Below are 20,620 nucleotides of genomic sequence, written 5' to 3'. Positions count from 1 at the left end.
GTTTCTCTTAGAATAATAAAAGGATGATTATCTTAATTCGGGAAATTGTGAAGAAAATACAATGGAATATCACTATATTCTTTCAGCTTTCAGTGGGAGAACAAGATGCTGCAAAGGTTAAGTTAATTTGGGGCATTACCCGTGAGTACGGAGCTGATTAGGTATGCAGAGGTCAGGTCCTCATTACAAATTAGTCTCTCCTGTGAAGCCCGCACTGAAAGGCGGGGATTTGAGAGCTCTGGGAAACCTCAGAAATTCCACAGAGTGGGCCGTAGTAAAAAGCAACTAGAAACAAAAGGGAACCGCAAAAGAAAGTTTGCCCTGAGCATTTTACTGAGGAAATGGGCCTGAAGAAGAGAATTCTGTTTATACAAATAAATAAAGCTTCAGTGTGTAACATACACATATGGGAGTATTCACCATCCAGAAACAGCAAAGCATGAAGATAGGTCATAGAAACCAAGCTGCCTGAGAGCAGATGCTTTGTAACCTGAGCAGTGGTGTCCGGACTAGGTGCCTTTGTCCCTGGGCAGAAGAAGAAGGTGATTACAACACTGAAGAGAAGGTGGGGAGGGTGGGACTTCAGCTGCCTGGGATCAGGCTGAAGCTCCGAGCTCACATTTTGATATCTGAAAAAGCCTTCCTAAAATGAAGCGCTTATTGGATTTCTTGCCTCCCTGGTTAGCCAGTGAAGACTCAGTATATTTACCTTCTTTCTGTGCGCTTTCATCTTTCATTAAAATTATGTGTGAATAGACCTCTCTAAAGCTCTGTAAAGTACACCATCAGAAAATCCTCTAGATTCTAGAGTCCAGAGAGAGGTTGGATCCGTATCTCTTATAGAAATATAATCGCCTTAACAGAGGTGCATTACCCTGAAGACCTCCCACAGCCCCTTTGAACTCTGGCTGGCCAGATCCATCATCTTCTTATCTTGACTCAGTGGAAAAAGAAGTACAGTTGGGGCTGCAGGTTGGAACCTGTGGCCACCCCCAATACCGCCATTCCTAGAGGCCTGTGCACAGCCTGCATCGTTGGGACCCCAGTGCAGCCTCCAGTTAGGAAAGCAGGGATTCCTGCCGCCCACGAAAGAGAAAGAAATGACCATCCTTTTTCTTTTCTTCTTCGTTCATCTTGGATGGACATACGATGTGAAATCTTTGTATCAGGACAGAAATCACCACCGATGCCCTCATTTCAGCCTAAGAGCCTGTGTCCTGACCTGCCTGTCTTTCTAGCTCTCTGGTCCCCCTCTTGGCATTCATTGCACCGTGCTCTTTTCTGTGTCTGCTGTCACCATTGTCCTGAAGCTGCTCTTGATAAAATCGGCAACAAATTTTTCTACTTGCCCAAACCAGGGGTTTCACCCAGAAAACCCAGTAAAAGTAGCAGCCACTCCTATGTGTGCCAGCCGCTGTGCTAGGCACCGATTTTCAAGGCCTTTTTAGTCCTCCTGGCATCAGGCACTGCTCCCACCTTCTAAGGAATCTTCTTCTTGACTTGTGATACTGCTGTCAGGTTTCAGGTTCCTTCATTGACTCTTCTTACCCATTTCTTAAGTATTAACCATCCCCTGAGGGGTGATTCTTAGACCTCCTCTAGTTCACTCTTTGAGCCACTTTATCTGCTCCCATATCCTCAGCCACCCCCTCCATGTGCTTGGATTTCCAGATCTGATTCTTATTTCCAGTTTCCCACTGGACATCCCCACCTGATTATCAAACTGATAATCACGTTCAGGAGGGTTTCGTGCAAAAGCACCTTCCCCTCCAGTGTTCCTTATCTCGGCTGATGGCCTCTTTGTCCGCGGTATCCTCCTGCTCTCCCATCTTCTGTCCAGATCAGTCAGCAGATCCTCTTGATTCTTCCTTATCAGAATGGTGGCTCCCCTTCCATTCTCCAGAGCATCTGCTTCAACTCAGGTGCTTAGGTTCTCTCCATTGAATTTACACCACAGCTTCCTGCCTCCCTGCATTCAGCCTCTAGCTGTTCCCGTCCATCCAACCACCAGAACTATCTTTCTGCAACAGCGATCTGGTCCCTGCTGAAAAGCTTCCAGTGGATCCCAGCTTGGTGGAGTAAGTCACAGTCTTCCAAACCTATTGTACCAGCCTCATCTCCCACCAATTACCCAAACCCACTATATTATTTCTCGTTTCCAGATGTTTATGTGTGTGTTGATTCTGCGGCTAAAACGGCCTCTGTGTCCTCTTCTGCCACATGGAAAATTCCCACCCAACCTTTAAGAGCCCGGCCAGTCACCCGTAGCAGCTGGTGTTGGTTGGATGAATGGATGAGGACTTGCCCACTCCCTCATGCACAGTGGGCCTCTTCCTGCTCAGCACTCTGGAAGCATTCTGTCCACATCTCTGTCACATTTGTCAACATGTGCGTTGTAGCTGCTCTCTGTATCAGACCAAGCCAGGAATGGTGAGGTGTACTTCATGTACTTCTCCTTCCTCTCCCTCGCCCATGGCAGACGCCGTTCCCAGCCCTCTTTACGACGGAGCCCAGACACAGGCTCAGAATCCTTCTCAACACTGCACTAGACAACCACTTTCAGCAGGCCAGAGTCTGCACACAATCTGAGGTCTGTGTCACATCCCCCAAAGAAGACTCTGCATTTTTCCAGCACATGGGCCACCTACCTAGTATAACCACTCAATTGCTGAATGAATGACAAATGGGTTTTTCTCTTTTCTTTAGGGGGATTTTCTTGATACTACATGAAACGTTGGTATTTTAACCTTAGGTTGGGTGTATAGTATTTCATGTTACAGATAGATCTGTCCACGAGAATGTATTCGCAGCAAGACATGAGCGAGGTGGTTCGTTGAAACCCATTGTTACTCTCTGCAAAGAATTCTTCACACACACACACACACACACACACACACACACATACACACATACACATACACATACACACACACACATTCAGTCCACCAAACCACTGCCTGTTCCTGCCCCCTCTCTACAGATTCAGCCCACGGCCTTGCCTTACAATCAGCACACTGCATGTTACTTCCTCTAGCTTTGCCTTCGCTTTATCTTGCACATTGTTAAGGGTTGGTTGGATAAAGCATTAAAAAAGATAAAAGTATCTCTCCTTACATTACAGTCTCATAATATCTCTTTTTGGCAATCACAAAAGAAAACTGTTGAGTCTGGGTATTTTATTTATTTATTTATTTATTATTTTTGTGTGTGCGGTACACGGGCCTCTCACTGTTGCGGCCTCTCCCGTTGCGGAGCACAGACTCCGGACGCGCAGGCCCAGCGGCCATGGCTCACGGGCCCATACGCTCCGCGGCATGTGGGATCTTCCCGGACCGGGGCACGAACCCGCGTCCCCTGCAATGGCAGGCGGACTCTCAACCACTGCGCCACCAGGGAGGCCCAAATCTGGGTAATTTTAAAACTAGTTTAAAAGCACTTCGAGGGAGCTTCTTTTTTCTATACTATATGAAGCAGTTAATATTAAATAGTAATACTCTCAGTAATCCATTTTCTTTATCTTTGACACGGATATAGTAGCTATCAAAAAGATGTGTCAAAAACAACCAGGAAAATGTGAAGCACCTTTTCCATGGCTCAAGGGAAAGATGAAATATAATGATCATTATTGAGTTCAATGAGTTTCATTCACACTATCCAACCTTCTTTCATTCTGGTCACATTTTCAGAGTTTAAAAATGGAAAATGGGTAGTATATATGAAGCAGTCAAGAAAGTTCGTATTTTTTCGGTTTCTTTAATATACATAAGACAACTGGTTGTGGAACACTCAAAGCAGAAGGCTCTTGCATGTCAGTCATAATAAGACTGTGCATTGCAATAAACAGAACGATGAGAAAACAGTAAAAGCAGAGGAGAGACAGGGTCTGGAAAAGCCTGCAGTAACCTCTAAAATAACAGTTTCGCTGCATCAACATGTATCTGTAGAGCCTATTCTCTTTACTGTTTAATGAGTCTGTGCTGTGAATTACTGAAATGGTTTCCTCTCACCTTTGTATGTATTTTCTCTCCTATTATGTTCTCACCTGTCTTGTCTGGAAAATCCATCAGGCTAACTGTCAGGTAGGTTCTTCTTGATGTTTAATGTGATTATTAGGAGTATCCACAGGAGGAAATGAAGTAAACAGACTGTGAGTGACCTGTGATGAATGAAGAAACTAACCAGTAAAGGCAGATGCTAAATTACAGAGAAACTTTTTGCAGATGCATAAAACTGTAGAAACTGCAAGCTGTAAGCACATTCAGCCATTGTGAACATCTATCGTAAGAACTTAGCTTAAGGGATTACAGCAGCTCTGAATGATAAAGTAGGCTGCCTGCACTGTCCGGTTTTGCTGTGGCTGAAAATACAGCCTGTCTCCGGAGGTCTCAGTTGTCACGGAGTGGTATTATATCCTATGTGGCCATGAGCATTTCTGCTGTAAACTATCAGCTTTTATAGATTTGGCCAGGTCCAAGAAAAATTCACAATGATGTGTTTTTTTTAAAGATCTCTTTGATGTGGACCATTTTTAAAGTCTTTATTGAATTTGCTACAATATTGCTTCTGTTTTTATGTTTTGGTTTTTGGGCCGCGAGGCATGTGGGATCTTAGCTCCCCGACCAGGGATCAAACCCACACCCTGTGCATTGGAAGGCAAAGTCTTAACCACTGGACCACCAGGGAAGTCCCCGCAATGATGTATTTTAAATCCCTATCTTAAGTACGTATTCAGGCATGCCTTGGGCCTTGAAGAAAGAGAGAGACTAGGAAGAAATGGGGAGAGGTGGCATGTATTTTGTTAATGCTAAACTCATCCTTAGAGTTCAGTCTGACATGGCTTAACTCTAGTCAAAAGAATAGTCGTTTGAAATTGCACAGGGGACAGAGCTGTTCATTTCTCCCCTTGGGGTCAGTTAAAGGGCGTATTCCTTCACCCACATGAAGCAGCGGAACAAGCTCTTTTTAAATCCTCAAGTGCAAAGCAGATACTTTATAAACCCAAACCATAGCTAAGCCCAGGAGAAGAGAGACATACATTTAAATTAGAGTGTGTTTGGTGTGTGTTTGATGTGTGTGTGTATTGTTTTTAACTTGAGCTCATTTTTATCTTTCAAGAGAAAGAATTATGTGCTACAGTTGCCATGGAACACAGACTGCTCTAATAGCTTTCTAATTTTAATTTCAGAAGTCTACAGAGCAAATGAAGAAGGTCCCTACTATTATTCTTTCCGTCTCATATAAAGGAGTCAAATTTATTGATGCAACAAATAAGGTGGGTACCGCATCTCTCTTTGTTTTAGACACCAGATACAGTCCTGAGTAAATGATCTAAAATCCTTTGCTTCCCATCATACCCAACATCCCCTATTTTAGTCACTCCTCACCCCTGACTTTCATGCTCCCTAAAACAACTGTGCGCACACACACACACACACACACACACACACACACAGATGCGCACATAGCATTTGGGGGCTTGATCTAGGATTCCTACACATATTTTGTTTTCACTTTTCCGTGGTACCTTCCTTAGTAGACTGTGGCCACTCAGTATCTGGCATGTCCCTTTGGATCCAGAGAATATTAAAACAGAAAAAAAAATCATGTCTAGTGTGAAAATGTACCAGTGTCATCATTCAAACACTTCAGAGGAAGTGTTTGTTACCAGGTGAAGGGCTAGAACATTTGTCTTTTCATTTCTCCAGAGATAGGCCTGTCCTTTCTTTTGATGTATGTAATGAATACCTGACACAAGGGACCCATGCTCTGACGTTTACATCATATAATTGCATTTCGTTCTCAACTATTGGTGGAAGCGAGGGTTCCAACTGTATTGTTTTCTTCAGAGACACAATCAGAAAAGAAGCTCAGGCTGTGCTGTGACTCTGCAGTGACTTTGTGCTCACAGTGGGAACAGCTTGTGGGCCCTAAGGTGGAGTGTAGACATCTGGGTTGCATTTTACTTAAAAAGTGTCCTTTCTTGGCAAAGATGACAGAGTGCAGGTGCTAGGCTAGAAGACTCAGGTACGACCACTCTCACCCTCCATAAATTCAAACCTGACTTGCTCCTCCTCCAAAACCCCCAAATGTCCTGCAATTTAGTCTTAACATCCTTCCAACCAATGAAGTGTAGAAATAGGGGAGATGAGGTGATGCCCGTTGGTAAACACCATTTGTTTTCTGGACTGCCTACCCAGTCCTCCCAGCTGGAGCCACTCCGTTCTGGAGAAAGGAAACAAAAGTCATGAAACAGGTGAATTTAAACAGTGGAAATTTAGGACCACGGCAACTGGATTTCGATCCAGGGAAATGTCCCGTGGGCAGTGACCCTGACCATCTATAATAAACTTGAGCATCTGAATCGACCAATTCAAAGCCTTCCCAATTTGTTTTCTGTAATGAAGAAGATTGCTATGTCAGCAGTCAGATAAGCCCAAGCGCCCCAAGTCTACTTTGAACAACCTCCCAGGTTTAGAAGCAGTTCTGAAACTCAAGCACAAAGCTGATAACTCAGCCTGATCATGCTAGTTGATGATATCCAAAGCACACTCAGAGTCAGATGCCTTACGTGGACTGATACTTCAACCCAGCAATATGTCATTGACAGTTACAGTTACTGCTGTCAGATTACAGTTATGGAAACTCTGATCAGAAAAATCCCAGTTGATTTGCTTTTTTTTATTTCTTGGAAGCAACTTTAGTTGCTGGTGCACAAACTTCCTTTAGCCCTAGATTATAGTCAGTTGGCTTGAAAAGTCTCAAAACTTTATGGAACTCTGACTGAAGATCGCATTGCCATCACTGTATCTAAATTTCAAGAAAGGCTTTGGCATTTGGATTTTTTTTTTTTTTAACCTAACCTGGAACAACTGTCTCTACCCCATTTGCACTTGAAAAACGTGAATGGCAGTATGTTGTCAGCGTATGAGTTGAACACTCTCTCAGATTAACAACCTCAGCAGGCTTGGATTCTGACAGTTTCTGAACAAGTGGTATTTGCCCTGAGAAGTTTCCAGAGTCTTAAGGCTGTCATCCCATGAAGCTGGTGGTATGACTGGGTGCGTCTGTATTAATTGCATCCTCTCTAACCCACTCTCCACCATCAGAGGAAGGAGAGAGTGCTATCGGCTCTGTGGCCTTTTGCTTACAGACACATCAAGGGCCGTAGATCTTGATCTCCCAGACTTTGAGGAAATGCTTCTGCTTCAGTCGCCAGTATTTAGATGAGTTATTATTCATAGATCTCTGCTCACTAATGACTACTCTGGAAATCTAAGCACTGAAAGATGTGCAAAAGATAATTGTGTGAATATAAAGACACTAAATAAAGAAGGCCCGCATTTCTTTCAAGTCCTTACAGTGTGGTCCTCAGCCTATTTTCAAAATCCAGAGCCCCGGGCTTCCCTGGTGGCGCAGTGGTTGAGGGTCCGCCTGCCGATGCAGGGGACACGGGTTCGTGCCCCGGTCCGGGAAGATCCCACGTGCCGCGGAGCGGCTGGGCCCGTGAGCCATGGCCGCTGAGCCTGCGCGTCCGGAGCCTGTGCTCCGCAACGGGAGAGGCCCCAACAGTGAGAGGCCCGCGTACAGCAAAAAAAAAAAAATCCAGAGCAAAGGCAAAGTGCATATGTTGGTAGCACGTGGAGCCAACCTCTGTATGACTATATGACAACGTGTGCCTGGCTTTTTCAGGAATTTGGGGACATCGACTTCAACGCTGGCGCTGCACAGGGTCCCCATCCCAGTGTCCTGTGACGTAGTGACCTACCCCAGTCTAATGGTGGATAGGAAGAGGGTGGGTGACTCGGGGCCATGGTCTAGGAGTTAGTGTGTGAGAAGCCAAAGCAGAGAGCTTGTATTAGAAGGTGGAAGAAAGAAACGGTGTAGAGCTGCGTTGGTGGAGTTTGGGGAGGGCTGAGAAACACCGCCAGCCAGGGCTGAAGGCCCGGTTTCAGGGGCCGCAGAGGAGCCAGTGTTGAAAGATCGTCCTCAGGTTGTGGTGTGAAAGGAACTGTGCTCATCCAACAGCGTCTGCAGTGGCATCATGTGTGCCACTTGGTCCTGTACAAAGACCAGCCTCTAGTTAATACCCACAGCAGGAAAGGAGCAGATTTATAAACTCCAGGTCCCGCTTTCGGTCTGTACCAGAGATTCCTCCCCTGGGAAGCATCTGGGGGGAACCACTTTGATTTGAAGTGAAGGACTTGTGACGCATAGACATCTGTGAAGACCTCACAACTTGTGGTGCTTGTGAGCACTAAGCCTGTAGTAAGACACAACCAGAAGTCACAGCTTATTGTTCGTGTTTGATGTTTTCTTTTTTTTTCCCAAATGCTCATCATTTTTAAAAATTAATCTATATTTATTTATTGGCTGCGTTGGGTCTTCGTTGCTGCACATGGGCTTTCTCTAGCTGTGGCGAGCGGGGGCTACTCTTTGTTGCGGTGCACGGACTTCTCATTGCAGTGGCTTCTTTTGTTGCAGAGCACGGGCTCTAGGCACACAGGCTTCAGTAGTTGTGGCACTTGGGCTCGTTATGGCTCGTGAGTTCTAGAGTGCAGGCTTAGTAGTTGTGGCTCACGGGCTTAGTTGCTCCACATTATGTGGGATCTTCCCGGACCAGGGCTCGAACCCGTGTCCCCTGCATTGGCAGGCGGATTCTTAACCACTGTGCCACCAGCGAAGCCCCCTGTACGTTACTGTTAAACAGTCTTCTAGCCGTCGCAAGAGGGGGCGTTCAGCCTGCACTGGACGTGTAGAGTAATCGAAGGCCTCAGACCTTCACTGAGTGACTGCCCTGCAGTCACACAGCTAGCTGGTCATGGAGAAGGACTAAAACTTAACTTTCGCACTCCCTAACATAATGCTTTTTCACTTTCACTCCATGCTACCTTCCACCAGTTCGTCTGACGTGCAGTGGATACTTAATTAGGTGTTAATGACTCTTCCACTCCTTTTAGCCCCCATTAGCCTGCGTGAAAGATGAACCCTCCAGCAAAGCACTTCTTTCCTTTTACTCTAATATGAAGTACCAGCTTTGGCTGAGTTCATGGGGAAGGGTTAGGTGCCTAGTTGTAAACTTGTAAACCTGTTACCTAGCAACTTGGGAAATGACTTGAATCACTAAACCTGATAAGAAGGAAGAAGCGGAAAATGATCTTGAGTTAAAAATGGAACTTGGATTAGATTTATACTCAAATGTTATAGGTAAATCACTCCAGCTTTCTGTAGATCCATAGGCCAGAGGTACTCTAGCATGACATTCTGCCAAGAGGGCTACAACTGCTTAGTTCCAGACCCATCTTCAGATCAGCAGGGCCTTCCAAGAGGTGACACTGTCCCTACGTCCAGTGCTTGGCTGAGGGTGGGTTGCATTTTGCCTTCCTGCTGTGACCCCCTCCTCAGTCTTCTCATCCAGCTAAATTAGGAACAATGCAGTGCCTGGGTTGGTTTGTTAGTTTGTTTTTAATTTATTTATTTTTGGCTGCGTTGGGTCTTCATTGTTGTGCGTGGGCTTTCTCTAGTTGGAGCGAGTGGGGGCTACTCTTCATTGCAGTGCGCGGGCTTCTCATTGTGGTGGCTTCTCTTTGTTGTGGAGCACGGGCTCCAGTAGTTGTGGCTCACGGGCTTTAGAGCGCAGGCTCAGTAGTTGCGGCACACGGGCTTAGTTGCTCCACAGCATGTGGGATCTTCCCGGACCAGGGCTCGAACCCGTGTCCCCTGCATTGGCAGGCGGATTCTTAACCACTGCACCACCAGGGAAGCCCAGTTTGTTTGTTTTGAGTGTCAGCTTCAAACAGGGCTTACGCTATTTTTTTAGGCACAGATTAACTTGGAACTTTTGCCTAAACAAGTGCCAGTTGTTTTTTATAGCACATATTTCTAAAAAGCTCAGAGTCAAATTAAGAGTGTGTGCTGTGCTCATCTGCACCACCCTCTCTGCACGTCTCCTCCAGGTAGCCCTTGACCAGAGCTGCTGCCTCTATGTGGGGGGCGCTCTCTGGAGGGGTGCTGCATTGTCTCCCTCAGAAAAGGCCTGGCCTGCGGCGGAGACTCAGAGAAGGGCCCTACCTGTCGTAGTCAGGAGTGAGGGAAGCAGTGAGAGGCCAGTTTCTAGGCTCCATCACTTCGTTATCACACCCTCTTCTGAGACCGTCTCTGTTAATTGGCTGAACCAAACAAGGCTCTTCTACACCCACCAGCCAGATACCTCTTTAGCTATTTCTCTACATGATGAGAAGCAACAGACAAAAAGAATCACTCCCTGTTGAAGGGTACTGAACTGCCAAATTTTCTAGCCAAAGAAGCGGCAGGGTGACCCCAGTCCTGACTTGAGCCTTTTAAAAGCCCTAGTCTCCTTAGAACATGCTTAGATATGGAGGCTCAGCTGCATAAAGGCGTCCTCTGTAAACTGAGGAACAACGCCTGTACCTCGTGATGATGTCAGCTTTTAATTTATGGAGGAGCCACTAATGACAGCGTGGAAAGAATGTATCCTTCCGTGACTTCTCCGAGGAGGAAACAACTGTGCAGTCTCCATTCCGTCTACAGCTGTACTATCCTTAGTCTTGGAATCATCGTACACATAGAGAAGTAGCCTCGCTGTTCTGCAGAGGTGGGCAGTGCAGACTGATGGCGGCGTCTCAGTGTTACCTAACGCACCTTTGCGTGCCCGGCGCACAGTCAGGCTGAGCAAACCGAACGTCAGAGTTTGGAGCAGAGAAAGGTTTATTGCAGGGCCAAGCGAGGAGAAGAACGGGTGGCTCGTGCCCAGAAAATCCCCAGACTCCTCAGAGGGCTTCAGCAAAACATTTTTAAAGGCCAGGTGAGGGAGGGGCGTCCCAGGGTACATGATCAGCTCATGCACAGTTTTCTGATTGGTTGATGGTGATCAATCCTTAGGCACTGGAAGGTCTGGGGGCTACATGCTTATGATCATCAGTAGTTAGTTTCTTCCTTTTGGTGGTGGTTTTGAGCGTCTGAAAAACTCAGGGAATGTGCATGAGATACTGTTATCTGGGTACTTCTGAGAGGAGGTACAGCAGAGGACATGAGGGAGGGGTATGTCCTGAGAAGGCCCCTGCTCAGCTACCTCAGTAGTGAGATCCCAGGTCCTCACCACATTCTAGCACCGTGGATACATCAGGAAGTTCAAAATACCTCCCTACACAGTCCATTGCTATGAATTCATTTGAAAGCAAGTTTTTAAGTGCCAATTAGGATGACTGAGTGTCAATAACATGAGTTATTCTCAACTGATTGTAGAATGTCTGTATTAGCTTGCCTTTCCTCTAGTTTGGACCATGGGAACAGAGGAATAAAAGTTTCAGCAGTGGGAGAGGAGGCGGATTTGGGGACATGGAGCAACACAGAGGAGGGCAGGCCTCAGAGTTTAAAAGACAGCCCTGGGCTCCTGGAGATTAGAGAAGAGGGGGCCGGTTTCCAGAAAACTGGGAGGGAGGATCCAGAAAGAGAGAAAACGTCGTAGTGCTATAGTAAATTACCACAGACTGGGTTGCTTAAACCATGAATATTTATTTCTCACAGTTTTGGAGGCTGGAAAGTCCAAGATGAAGTCACCAGCAGATTCAGTGTCTGATGAGAGCCCCCATTCCCTGCTTCATAAATGGCCATCTTTCTGCTGTGTTCTCACACGTCAGAGAGAGCCAGCTGGCTCTCTTGCCTGGTCTTGTAAAGGCACTAATAGCATTCACAAGAGCTCCACCCTCATGACCTAATCACATCCTAAAGGGCCACCTCCAAGCACCATCACACTGGGGGGCTAGAATTTCAAGATACAAACTTGGGGAGGATGCAAACACGTGGTTCATCATTAAGAGAGATCTCCAAAGATACACTTTACCTACTTTACAGTTTTTCCCTGGGCCACAGTGCTGTCATACACCATTGAAAATTGTCAGGAGCGACATCTTGTGAATTGGCAAGATTCAGGGAATTCAGTGCAATAAAAATCACAGGGCACTTTTCACCGTTAACACTTTCCCGAGAAGTTGATCAACCTTATGCTAGTAAAAAAAAAAAAAAGTCTCAAGAACACAAAATGCCGATTTAGTTAAAAGTTGGAGCCAATGCTCTGTTTTCAGTAATAGTGGATCCTGGACAGGTGAGACCAAATCCGCAGGCTTTCCGAAGTAAAAGCAGCCCCCAATTAAAATGATGGTGGAGGCTCTCAGCACCTGCTAACATCGTACCTATAAAGACCACGCAGGTCTCATTAATTTTAAATTTAAGACTCACGGAGTTCCTGATTTCGTTTTCTCCTTGAAGAAATGCTATCTGGATGCCAGAAGAGGATCAGCGCCTTCTATTTTGAAACTCTATCTTGCGATAGGATGTTACTTGTTTATGGGATTCTGATTTCAATTTGAGTTATTTTTGACAGCGCTGCGTGTAGCGTCAACATACAGTGTCACTGTGAAGAACGTCTTAATTTTATGTGTTAATTCTGTAATTGCTTACCAACCACATAGCTCAGTAGAGTGAGGGGCATGAAGTACTTGCTGGGGGCGCTGGCAGGAAAGGGCGTTTTGTAAGCATTTTTAGGCATTGATGGGTCTACACGGAGCATTATATTCGCTCAGGTTATTTAAGACTTTGCAGCTACGAAGTAATTAGGGTAACTAAAGCATTGAGGGTTTTAGATCTGTGACAACTGCAAAAACATAAATGGGCTATTGTGAGGTTAAGAAATGTTTGCATGATTATGTGAAATCTTTAGCTTCTGAAATACATCAGTGTATCAAGAGAAGTTTCTGGCTGGGTTTGCAGCCCAGATGATGCTCCTTGGTTATTTTGTGCTTCGGGATAATGGTACTTAAACCTTTCCTCAGCTACCTCCCACCGATTATTCTTAGAGGCAGGTTGGGATGAGGGGGCCGGCAGGGAGATGGCATGAAAAAGTGCTAGCCGAGAGAAAAAATGAAATTATGTTAAACCAGTGAGAGAGAGGTGGGGCTGAGACGTATTGCAACGTAATTTCAGGCCCAGTTCCACTACCTGCCCTGCATAACTTACACTGTCTGAGTACTGGTTTCACCACCTGTGAGCTGATGATGAGGATATCCACAGCACCACTCATAATGACACACAGCGGATATAGTTAGCAAAGCGCTGTCATCCACGGGACGCTGCATCTAGCATGCAGCGTGGTGTTTCCCTCATCCCACCCTTACACCTTAGTCTCCACGGAGTCTTCATGAGAGAGCGCCTTGAGGCGCCCTCGCCTACCTGCCTTGGCTCTGGGGAGCTCGGGGCCAGGCACAAGACAACAGGTAAAAGATGGTGAGGGATCAGCCTCCCAGCAGAACAACATGACAGGTGATCCATCCTTTCCAGACAGAGTTAGCAGGAGGCAGCGCTGACTCTACGTGGGAAATGGAAACAGTAAAATGCTTAGTAGTTACTATTTTTTTTTAAAGTGTCTGCCACCCAGACTGCTTCTGCACACAGCACCATGTGAGAACTGCTGCTCCAGGACAGGACTATTTTAGGTTGTTTTTAATTAAATGGAAGCATTCCTTCCAGACCTGGTGTACCTTTGCCCACGGATAGTGTGTTGAATCACTTTGCATGTTGCTGCTCTAGAACATTCTAGGACGAGGGAAAGCAACTGCTTCCCAGATCATTTGCCTTGGTTCTAAAATATGCTGGTTTGCAGAGGAAGACAACGGTCGTTTGTGTCATTTCTTCCAGAACATAATTGCCGAACATGAAATTCGTAACATCTCCTGTGCTGCCCAGGACCCAGAAGACCTCTCAACATTCGCTTATATCACAAAAGATTTGAAGTCCAATCACCACTACTGTCACGTGTTTACTGCCTTCGATGTGGTGAGTAACTACCGTCTTTGGACAAACTAAATATTTCCCTGAATATACCTGGACTTTACTGAAAGCCCAGCTTGCAAGTTAGATGCTTGGCTTGTTTACCAAGCTTTAAGGTATACCTGGTGTAAGATATTTTGCAGACTCAGCTTTTCTGAGTTTTTTCTATAGTTTCATTCATTCGTTAAATTTAGAACTCCACTTCTATCCGGTATCTGAACTGTCATTGCTCAGTTACTAACCTCACTTTTCATATCAGACGAGTTCCTTTCTTTCTCTGGTACCAAAATATAGTAAATGTCTTCCAGCCTTTCTGTTCCTTTGCTATGTCTGTTGGTTTCTTTGGTAGCCATTTCTAAGTAGTAGGGTATGATAGTCTAGGTTTGTTTGGAGGAAAAATAAATTCAGCACCTCATACAATATTTGTGGCTTTCTATATTGAATAGTAATTAAATTAGACATTTATAAATAATAATTGGGAACAGCAAGGTTTGGTCCATTTGAATATGGCCCGTATTCAGAAGTTAGTCTTGTAAAGATGTCCTTATGGTGTTAACACTACCTGTAGTCCTATTTGTCATTAAGTCTAAAAACTAGCCCATATAATTACAAACTTGGAAGATGTAAGCAATTCTAGGAAATAACAAGTATTCCTTCCTGTACCTTCAAGATGGTACAAATTGCTTGAGGATAACCATTGTAGTACACTGGGCATTCTAAATTTGAAGCAGACAGAACAGAGACAGCTACAACCATGAAGTAATTTGTAATCAGAAGAATTCTAAAATGTCACTTTAATTTGACAATACTGCTCTGCTCAAGTTTTGAAATACATGTTTAAAGGATTACACAGAAATTGCAGTATAATATATTCTTGAGAGGCCAGTCCACAGTTCAATGTCATGGGTAAGACTGCTTGAAGCAATCATTTTTAGTTCTGACAAACTCCCATGGACCAAGGACCAGAGTAACCCAGAATTTACCCCATCCTAAGGGATGTTAGGCTCAAGCCCAGAACGTTGTATCGGGCTGCATGAGGCCCATCCCTTTCAAGTTTTGAAGATTGAAAACAGGAAAGAATGCTATGTGCCTTTATTTTTTTGTTCTATTTTGAGAGGCATGAGGAGAATAATATACAGGTGGTCTGTGTTAACAGTAAGGACGGCAACGCCAAGCTCTCAAAGGCGGCTCTAGTTATCTCTGGATGCATTTGTTTGCATGGGATCAACAGTGTTGATTAAAGCCATGTCAGCATTAGGTTTCTGGTGCCTTCAACATAACTTGCCATTCTTGTGAAATGCAATTGTTTCTTTTTTTAGCATGTTAAAAAAATATTTATTTATTTGGTTGCACCAGGTTTAAGTTGTGGCAGGTGGGCTCCTTAGTTGCGGCATGCAGGCTTCTTAGTTGCAGCATGCATGTGGGATCTAGTTCCCTGACCAGGGATCAAACTCGGGCCCCCTGCATTGGGAGCTCGGAGTCCCAACCACTGCACCACCAGGGAAGTCCCGCAGTTGTTTCCTAAAACAGCAAAATTCCACTCTGTCCACATACATTTTGGTTTGCACGATACACCCTTCTCTGAGATTTGCCTTTTGGTGTCAAAGAAAGAACAGGCTGCTCAGAGTTTACATCCCAACTCGCTGCCTGCTCCCTGGTCTTAGACGGGTTGCAGGGCTTTTCTGAGTCTTGATTTCCTTTGTCTGTAAAACAGGCACAGGGATTGTACCTTACAGGTTTTCTTTGGGATTGAAGTGAAGGAACATATGTAGAGCGTTCATAAATAATGCGTGTTCACTGTTAGCTTCCCCCACATCACCTCTTCTCTCTCCTTGCCTGCTGACCTCACAATTCACAGCCTGGACTTTTTCTGCTAAAAGACGTAAGATAGATTTTCTAGAAGTGTACTTATGGTCTGAAGTCTTCCCCCTGCCCTTGTGAAAGAATTGAAAAAAAGATAGAAGAAAAAGTAAATAAAATAGAAACAATAGAAAGAAAGCATAGACTCTGTAGGCCTTCTATTGGTATATTGCATCTATATAGTGTTTTCATTCAATGTCAACATTAGTATTCCAGTATTGTCAGGATGAATTCCACCCTTCCCTTGGGTATTGCAGCATTTCTTTCTAAATTGTTCTTAGAGTAATATATAATTTGCCTTCATAAGAGTATCCAAAACATTGTTCTCTATTGAAGCTAAAAATGATGCCCATGGGCCATCTGGCCTCTTGAGTTTTTTAAGCGTGTGTATATGTGACGCCAGAATACAGAAGTGAAATGTGGGGAAAAAATAGTCAACTGTTTAGTTTTGAGATCAACATGATGTTCCTGATACATTTGGAAAACGAGTGGAGAATTGCTTCACCTTTTGTCTTTTCATCCAGATGTTTGATTTAATGTAGACATTCACTAGGTTAGGAGTCTGGTTTCAGCTCCAGAGTATTTTCATCTTACACCACAAATCCACCATTTTAATCCTCTCTAGGTGAACAGTTTGTCTAACTTCAAAAATAGTAACAAAGGCCACCAGCCTTGATGTGGGCCTTGAGCAATTTTGAGATGCACCAAGCTTTGCTTGCACTAAAAAAAAACCTCTTTGAGCATGGATTTTGTATCTTTATGTAGGGCAGTTCAATATTCAGTCCAGTCTTGAAGCCTTAAAATTCTTTTGGTATGAATCAGTCCCCCAGGCTGCACAAATGGCAAAAGAAAAGAAAAGAATACCCTAAGTATACATTTAGTCTTTCAGCCGATGTGTATGAGTACATGTACATTTTAAATTAGTTATTGCTACTTTGACCTTGTAGATCTTTTATGGGTCACAAGAAGTTTTTATGACTATTTCTTATCACCAAGAAAACCCAGTGTTGTTTAGGAGGCTTCCAGTTTACGGAGAGTTGGAATTGAAATTCAGAGCATTTTTCCCATAGAAATCCTGTGGTCTTGGAAGGGGGGCTCAAGCCCCCCCTACAAACGAGCATGTGAATTTAACGTAGTTCCTTTACTCTGGGACCTTGCGGAGCCCTTAATAGGGTCAGACACCGGGAGGGGGTTGGAGTGAACCTGGTTTCCCAAGTTCCTTTGGCCGTGGTAGCCTCTCCTGGGGAGAGCTTCTCACGGAGGTGGTGGTCTGCAGAACACACTTCAGGAAATGTTACGCTTTATCTTCTCTAAGCTTGTTTCCATGACTTAGAATCTATGCTAAATTCAGCTTGTGATATTTTCAATGTTTAATGACAGGTAGATGACAATTTTAAAAGACTAGAGCAGAAAGGGAATTCGGGTTCCCAAGAAAAGCCAGTATGTACCTACCGGCGCGCTCCAGACCTACTCTGCATTCTAGACTCACTATGGTGGCAGCTGATTTCTAGTCACCTCCCAGTGGGACACATCTCGTCCACTACAGAACAAGAGGCTGCCCAACCTCCACCTTCCAGGCAGTGAAAACTGGGGGGAAGAGAGTAGGACTGTGTAGGAGAAAAGAATGTGTTACAAGACCAGGAGTTGTAAGGCTTAAAACAACGGATTCAGCTTTTCTCTTCTCCACCCTTATCTCAAATGAATGAAGGGGAAATCCATGCTGCCGAGATGACAAGAGGGACAATGGGTATTTCAGCGGCCACCAGATCCCAAGGCTGCAGTGAGCATCCTTAAAAGGCCACCACAGGAAAGCGATAGCTATAACCAAGATCAGTTGGCAGCTATCATCTTCTGTGTGTTATTCACTCAGTCTAGATTTCTAGGACGTAGAATGGAGATAGGTAGATTAGAAAGATTTTGATGTATTCTCTGTGGGACTGTCAGATTTATTTTAAAAATCTGGGAGGGACCTCATTCACTAGTTCTAAAATATGAAAGGTTTATTTTGTTTAAATAGCATTAAAAGCCGTGACTGCCGCTAAACCCTGGCTAATTCTCACTTCTCTATAAAGAACATGTTTGCAGTCTCTGATATTTTTAACCATGCTCATTTTTCTCTTACTTGCAACTCCCAAATTCTGTCATCTTCAGCGTGTACGGCTTAGACTGGTTGTGGAGTGTGTAGAGAATGTCAAAGTCTTGATGCCGGTGGGCGGTGCGTGGGGGAGATGAGGCTCCCTCTTTCCTGTGCTTTCTTGGCTGAATGTGGGCCGTGAAAGGATCTAAACTGGAGAAACAGATGACAAAATGCAGGAAACCATGGTCAGCAAGGGGACAGCATTTTATAGTCCTTTTCCATCACTAGGTACCAGCAAACCTAAGCGCAGGGGAAGAACGCCACCAGAGTCAACCACTCTGTCATAATCAGTTTAATGAAAGTGAGATTCCTGAGTCCTTTATTTTTCTCCAGTTTTATTGAGATAAAATTGACATGTAACACTGTATTCATTTTAGATGTACAGCATAAGGATTTGATATATGTATGTGCTGCAAAATGGTCACAATAAGTTAACATCCATCACCTCACATAGTTACACATTTTGTGTTTGTGTGTGTGATAAGAACTTTAAGATCTACTCTGTCAGCAACTTTCAAATGTACAATACAGGCATACCTGAAAGACACTGCAGGTTCTGTTCCAGACTACTGCAGTGAATCGAATATCACAATAAAGCAAGTCACATGAATTTTTTGGTTTCCCAGTGCATATAAAAATGATGTGTACACTGTAGCGTAGCCTGTTATGTGTGCAATACCATCATGTCTAAAAAAACAATGTAGCCTGTTACATGTGCAATACCGTCATGTCTAAAAAAACAATGTGCATGCCTTAATTTAAAAATGCTTTATTGCTGGGCTTCCCTGGTGGCGCGGTGGTTGGGAGTCCGCCTGCCGTTGCAGGGGGCGCGGGTTCGTGCCCCGGTCCGGGAGGATCCCGCATTCCGGGAGGATCCCGCATGCCGCGGAGCGGCTGGGCCCGTGAGCCATGGCTGCTGGGCCTGCGCATCCAGAGCCTGTGCTCTGCAGCGGGAGAGGCCGCAGCGGTGAGAGGCCCGCGTATCGCAAAAACAAACAAACAAACAAAAATGCTTTATTGCTAAAAAATGCTAGCCATCATCTAAGCCTTCAGCGAGTCATAATCTTTTTGTAATGGTAACATCAAAGATATGATCACAGTTCACCATAAGAAATATAATCATAATGAAAAAGTTTGAAGTCTTGCCAGAATTTCCAAAATGGGACACAGAAACACAAAATGAGTAAATGCTATCAGAAAAATGGAGCCAGTAGACTTGCTCAATGAAGGGTGCCACAAGCCTTCAATTTTTAAAAATAGCAGTATCTTCAAAGTGCAATAAAATGAGGTATGCCTGTACGGTACTGTTAACTATAGTCACCATGCTGTACATTGCATCCCTGGGACGTATTTATCTTACAACTGGAAGTTTGTGCCTTTTGACCACTTTCACCCTTTTCTCCCTTTCTTAAACTCGGAGATTCTTTTCGTGGAGTAGCGTGGGGTTCCGAACGGAAAGTACTTATGGCTTATGTTGCAGAGATGGTCCCACAGAGTGGGAATTTACAAGTGCAAAAGAACTTCTGTTATCGTTGATGTTAGTTGACCTCCGACAATGAAATTAATACTGTATGTGGAGCTAGGTGGTCTCTTTCATTCTGTTTCTCATTTTCTCCACCTGAAAATGGCCCTCAACCTGTTGGACTATGATACCATGAAAATAAATGGCAATGTAAGAACATGCTAAAGTGCATAGAGCCCTTAAGATGGGACTGTTAACATTTTCCCTGGCTAGCCTCCCACTTACAAAGTAGCAACCTACACTTAAGTAGAAGCCTTTCCCTGGCCCCTTGCAGCACCTGAAACTCATCAAGTCAGTGGCAGGAGTGACTGAATAAAAATGGCACTTCGCTGGTGGTCCAGTGGTTAAGACTCTGAGCTCCCAATTCAGGGAGCCTGGGTTCGATCCCTGGTCTGGGAACTAGATCCCGCATGCTGTAACTAAGACCCAGTGCAGCCAAATAAATAAAAATTTTTTTAAAAAAAAAAGCAGTACTCCCAGTCCTATGGTCGTTATATACCACCCCCGCCCCCCCCAAAATAGATTAACACTGCTGGGTTACATTTATCCATACCTCCTCTCCATGGTCATAAATCGTTGAGAATTAACTAAGCCATAAAGCCAAAGGTGGGTGAATATTCAGAGAATACTAGTCACTCTTTTTTTCTCTCATCCCTATTATTTTGAGGGGTGAGGGGGATGGATGTTATCAGAGCTTTAAATCAATCCCGTTTTCTATGAAGTTAGAAAGAAAGTAGTCATTCTGATTTTTTTTTCACAGGTTGTTTTGCAGCACTCATACATATATTCGTTATAGCCCCCTCCCAAAGAACTGAAAATCAAATGTCATATCTAGGGGTGACGCCTTTAGAATCAGCCTGGTTTTGAATCCCAGGTCGGCACTTCTTAGCTTCATAGTTTGGGCAAGAATGCCTGTAATCCTCAGTTTCCTCATCTGTAAAATAGAGATAACAGCAGTACCCACTGCCTAGGGTTACTGTAAGGATTAAGTGAGATAACACGCGTCCATGTCCAGCACATGGTGTTCAGTCATTCTTAGCTTCTAAGGGCAGGAGAGCAGCAACAGCAGTTACGGGGCTGGTTATGTTCTTTCTTGTCAGGCCTGTGTGAGGACTTATGTCCCAGTTTTCGGTTTACAACATACGTTTGCTGCGGCGGTATCCCACACCTGAGGGGAAAAGTCCAAGTCTGTATAAAATACATTTCTCCATTTATTGAGTACCTGCCGTGAGTCAAGCACACCGCGCTGCTCTCCAGGA

At 44.6% G+C, this 20,620-nt stretch overlaps 1 protein-coding gene across 4 annotated transcripts in view; it reads left to right on the top strand.

The window, feature by feature from the left end:
- The window catches only part of ANKS1B (ankyrin repeat and sterile alpha motif domain containing 1B), a 1,077,938-nt gene that overhangs the window by 1,033,690 nt on the left and 23,628 nt on the right, over positions 1-20,620 (top strand). For all 4 annotated transcript variants that reach the window (XM_067009945.1, XM_067009946.1, XM_067009948.1 and 1 more), the window contains 2 exons: positions 5,186-5,272; positions 13,711-13,848. In XM_067009945.1, coding sequence (XP_066866046.1) covers positions 5,186-5,272; positions 13,711-13,848 — 225 coding nt within the window. The remainder of the gene's footprint in view (positions 1-5,185; positions 5,273-13,710; positions 13,849-20,620) is intronic.

This window comes from Kogia breviceps, chromosome 12 (genome assembly GCF_026419965.1).
Source record: "Kogia breviceps isolate mKogBre1 chromosome 12, mKogBre1 haplotype 1, whole genome shotgun sequence".
NCBI classification, from domain to species: domain Eukaryota; kingdom Metazoa; phylum Chordata; class Mammalia; order Artiodactyla; family Physeteridae; genus Kogia; species Kogia breviceps.
This window is presented reverse-complemented; position numbering and strand designations above follow the sequence as displayed.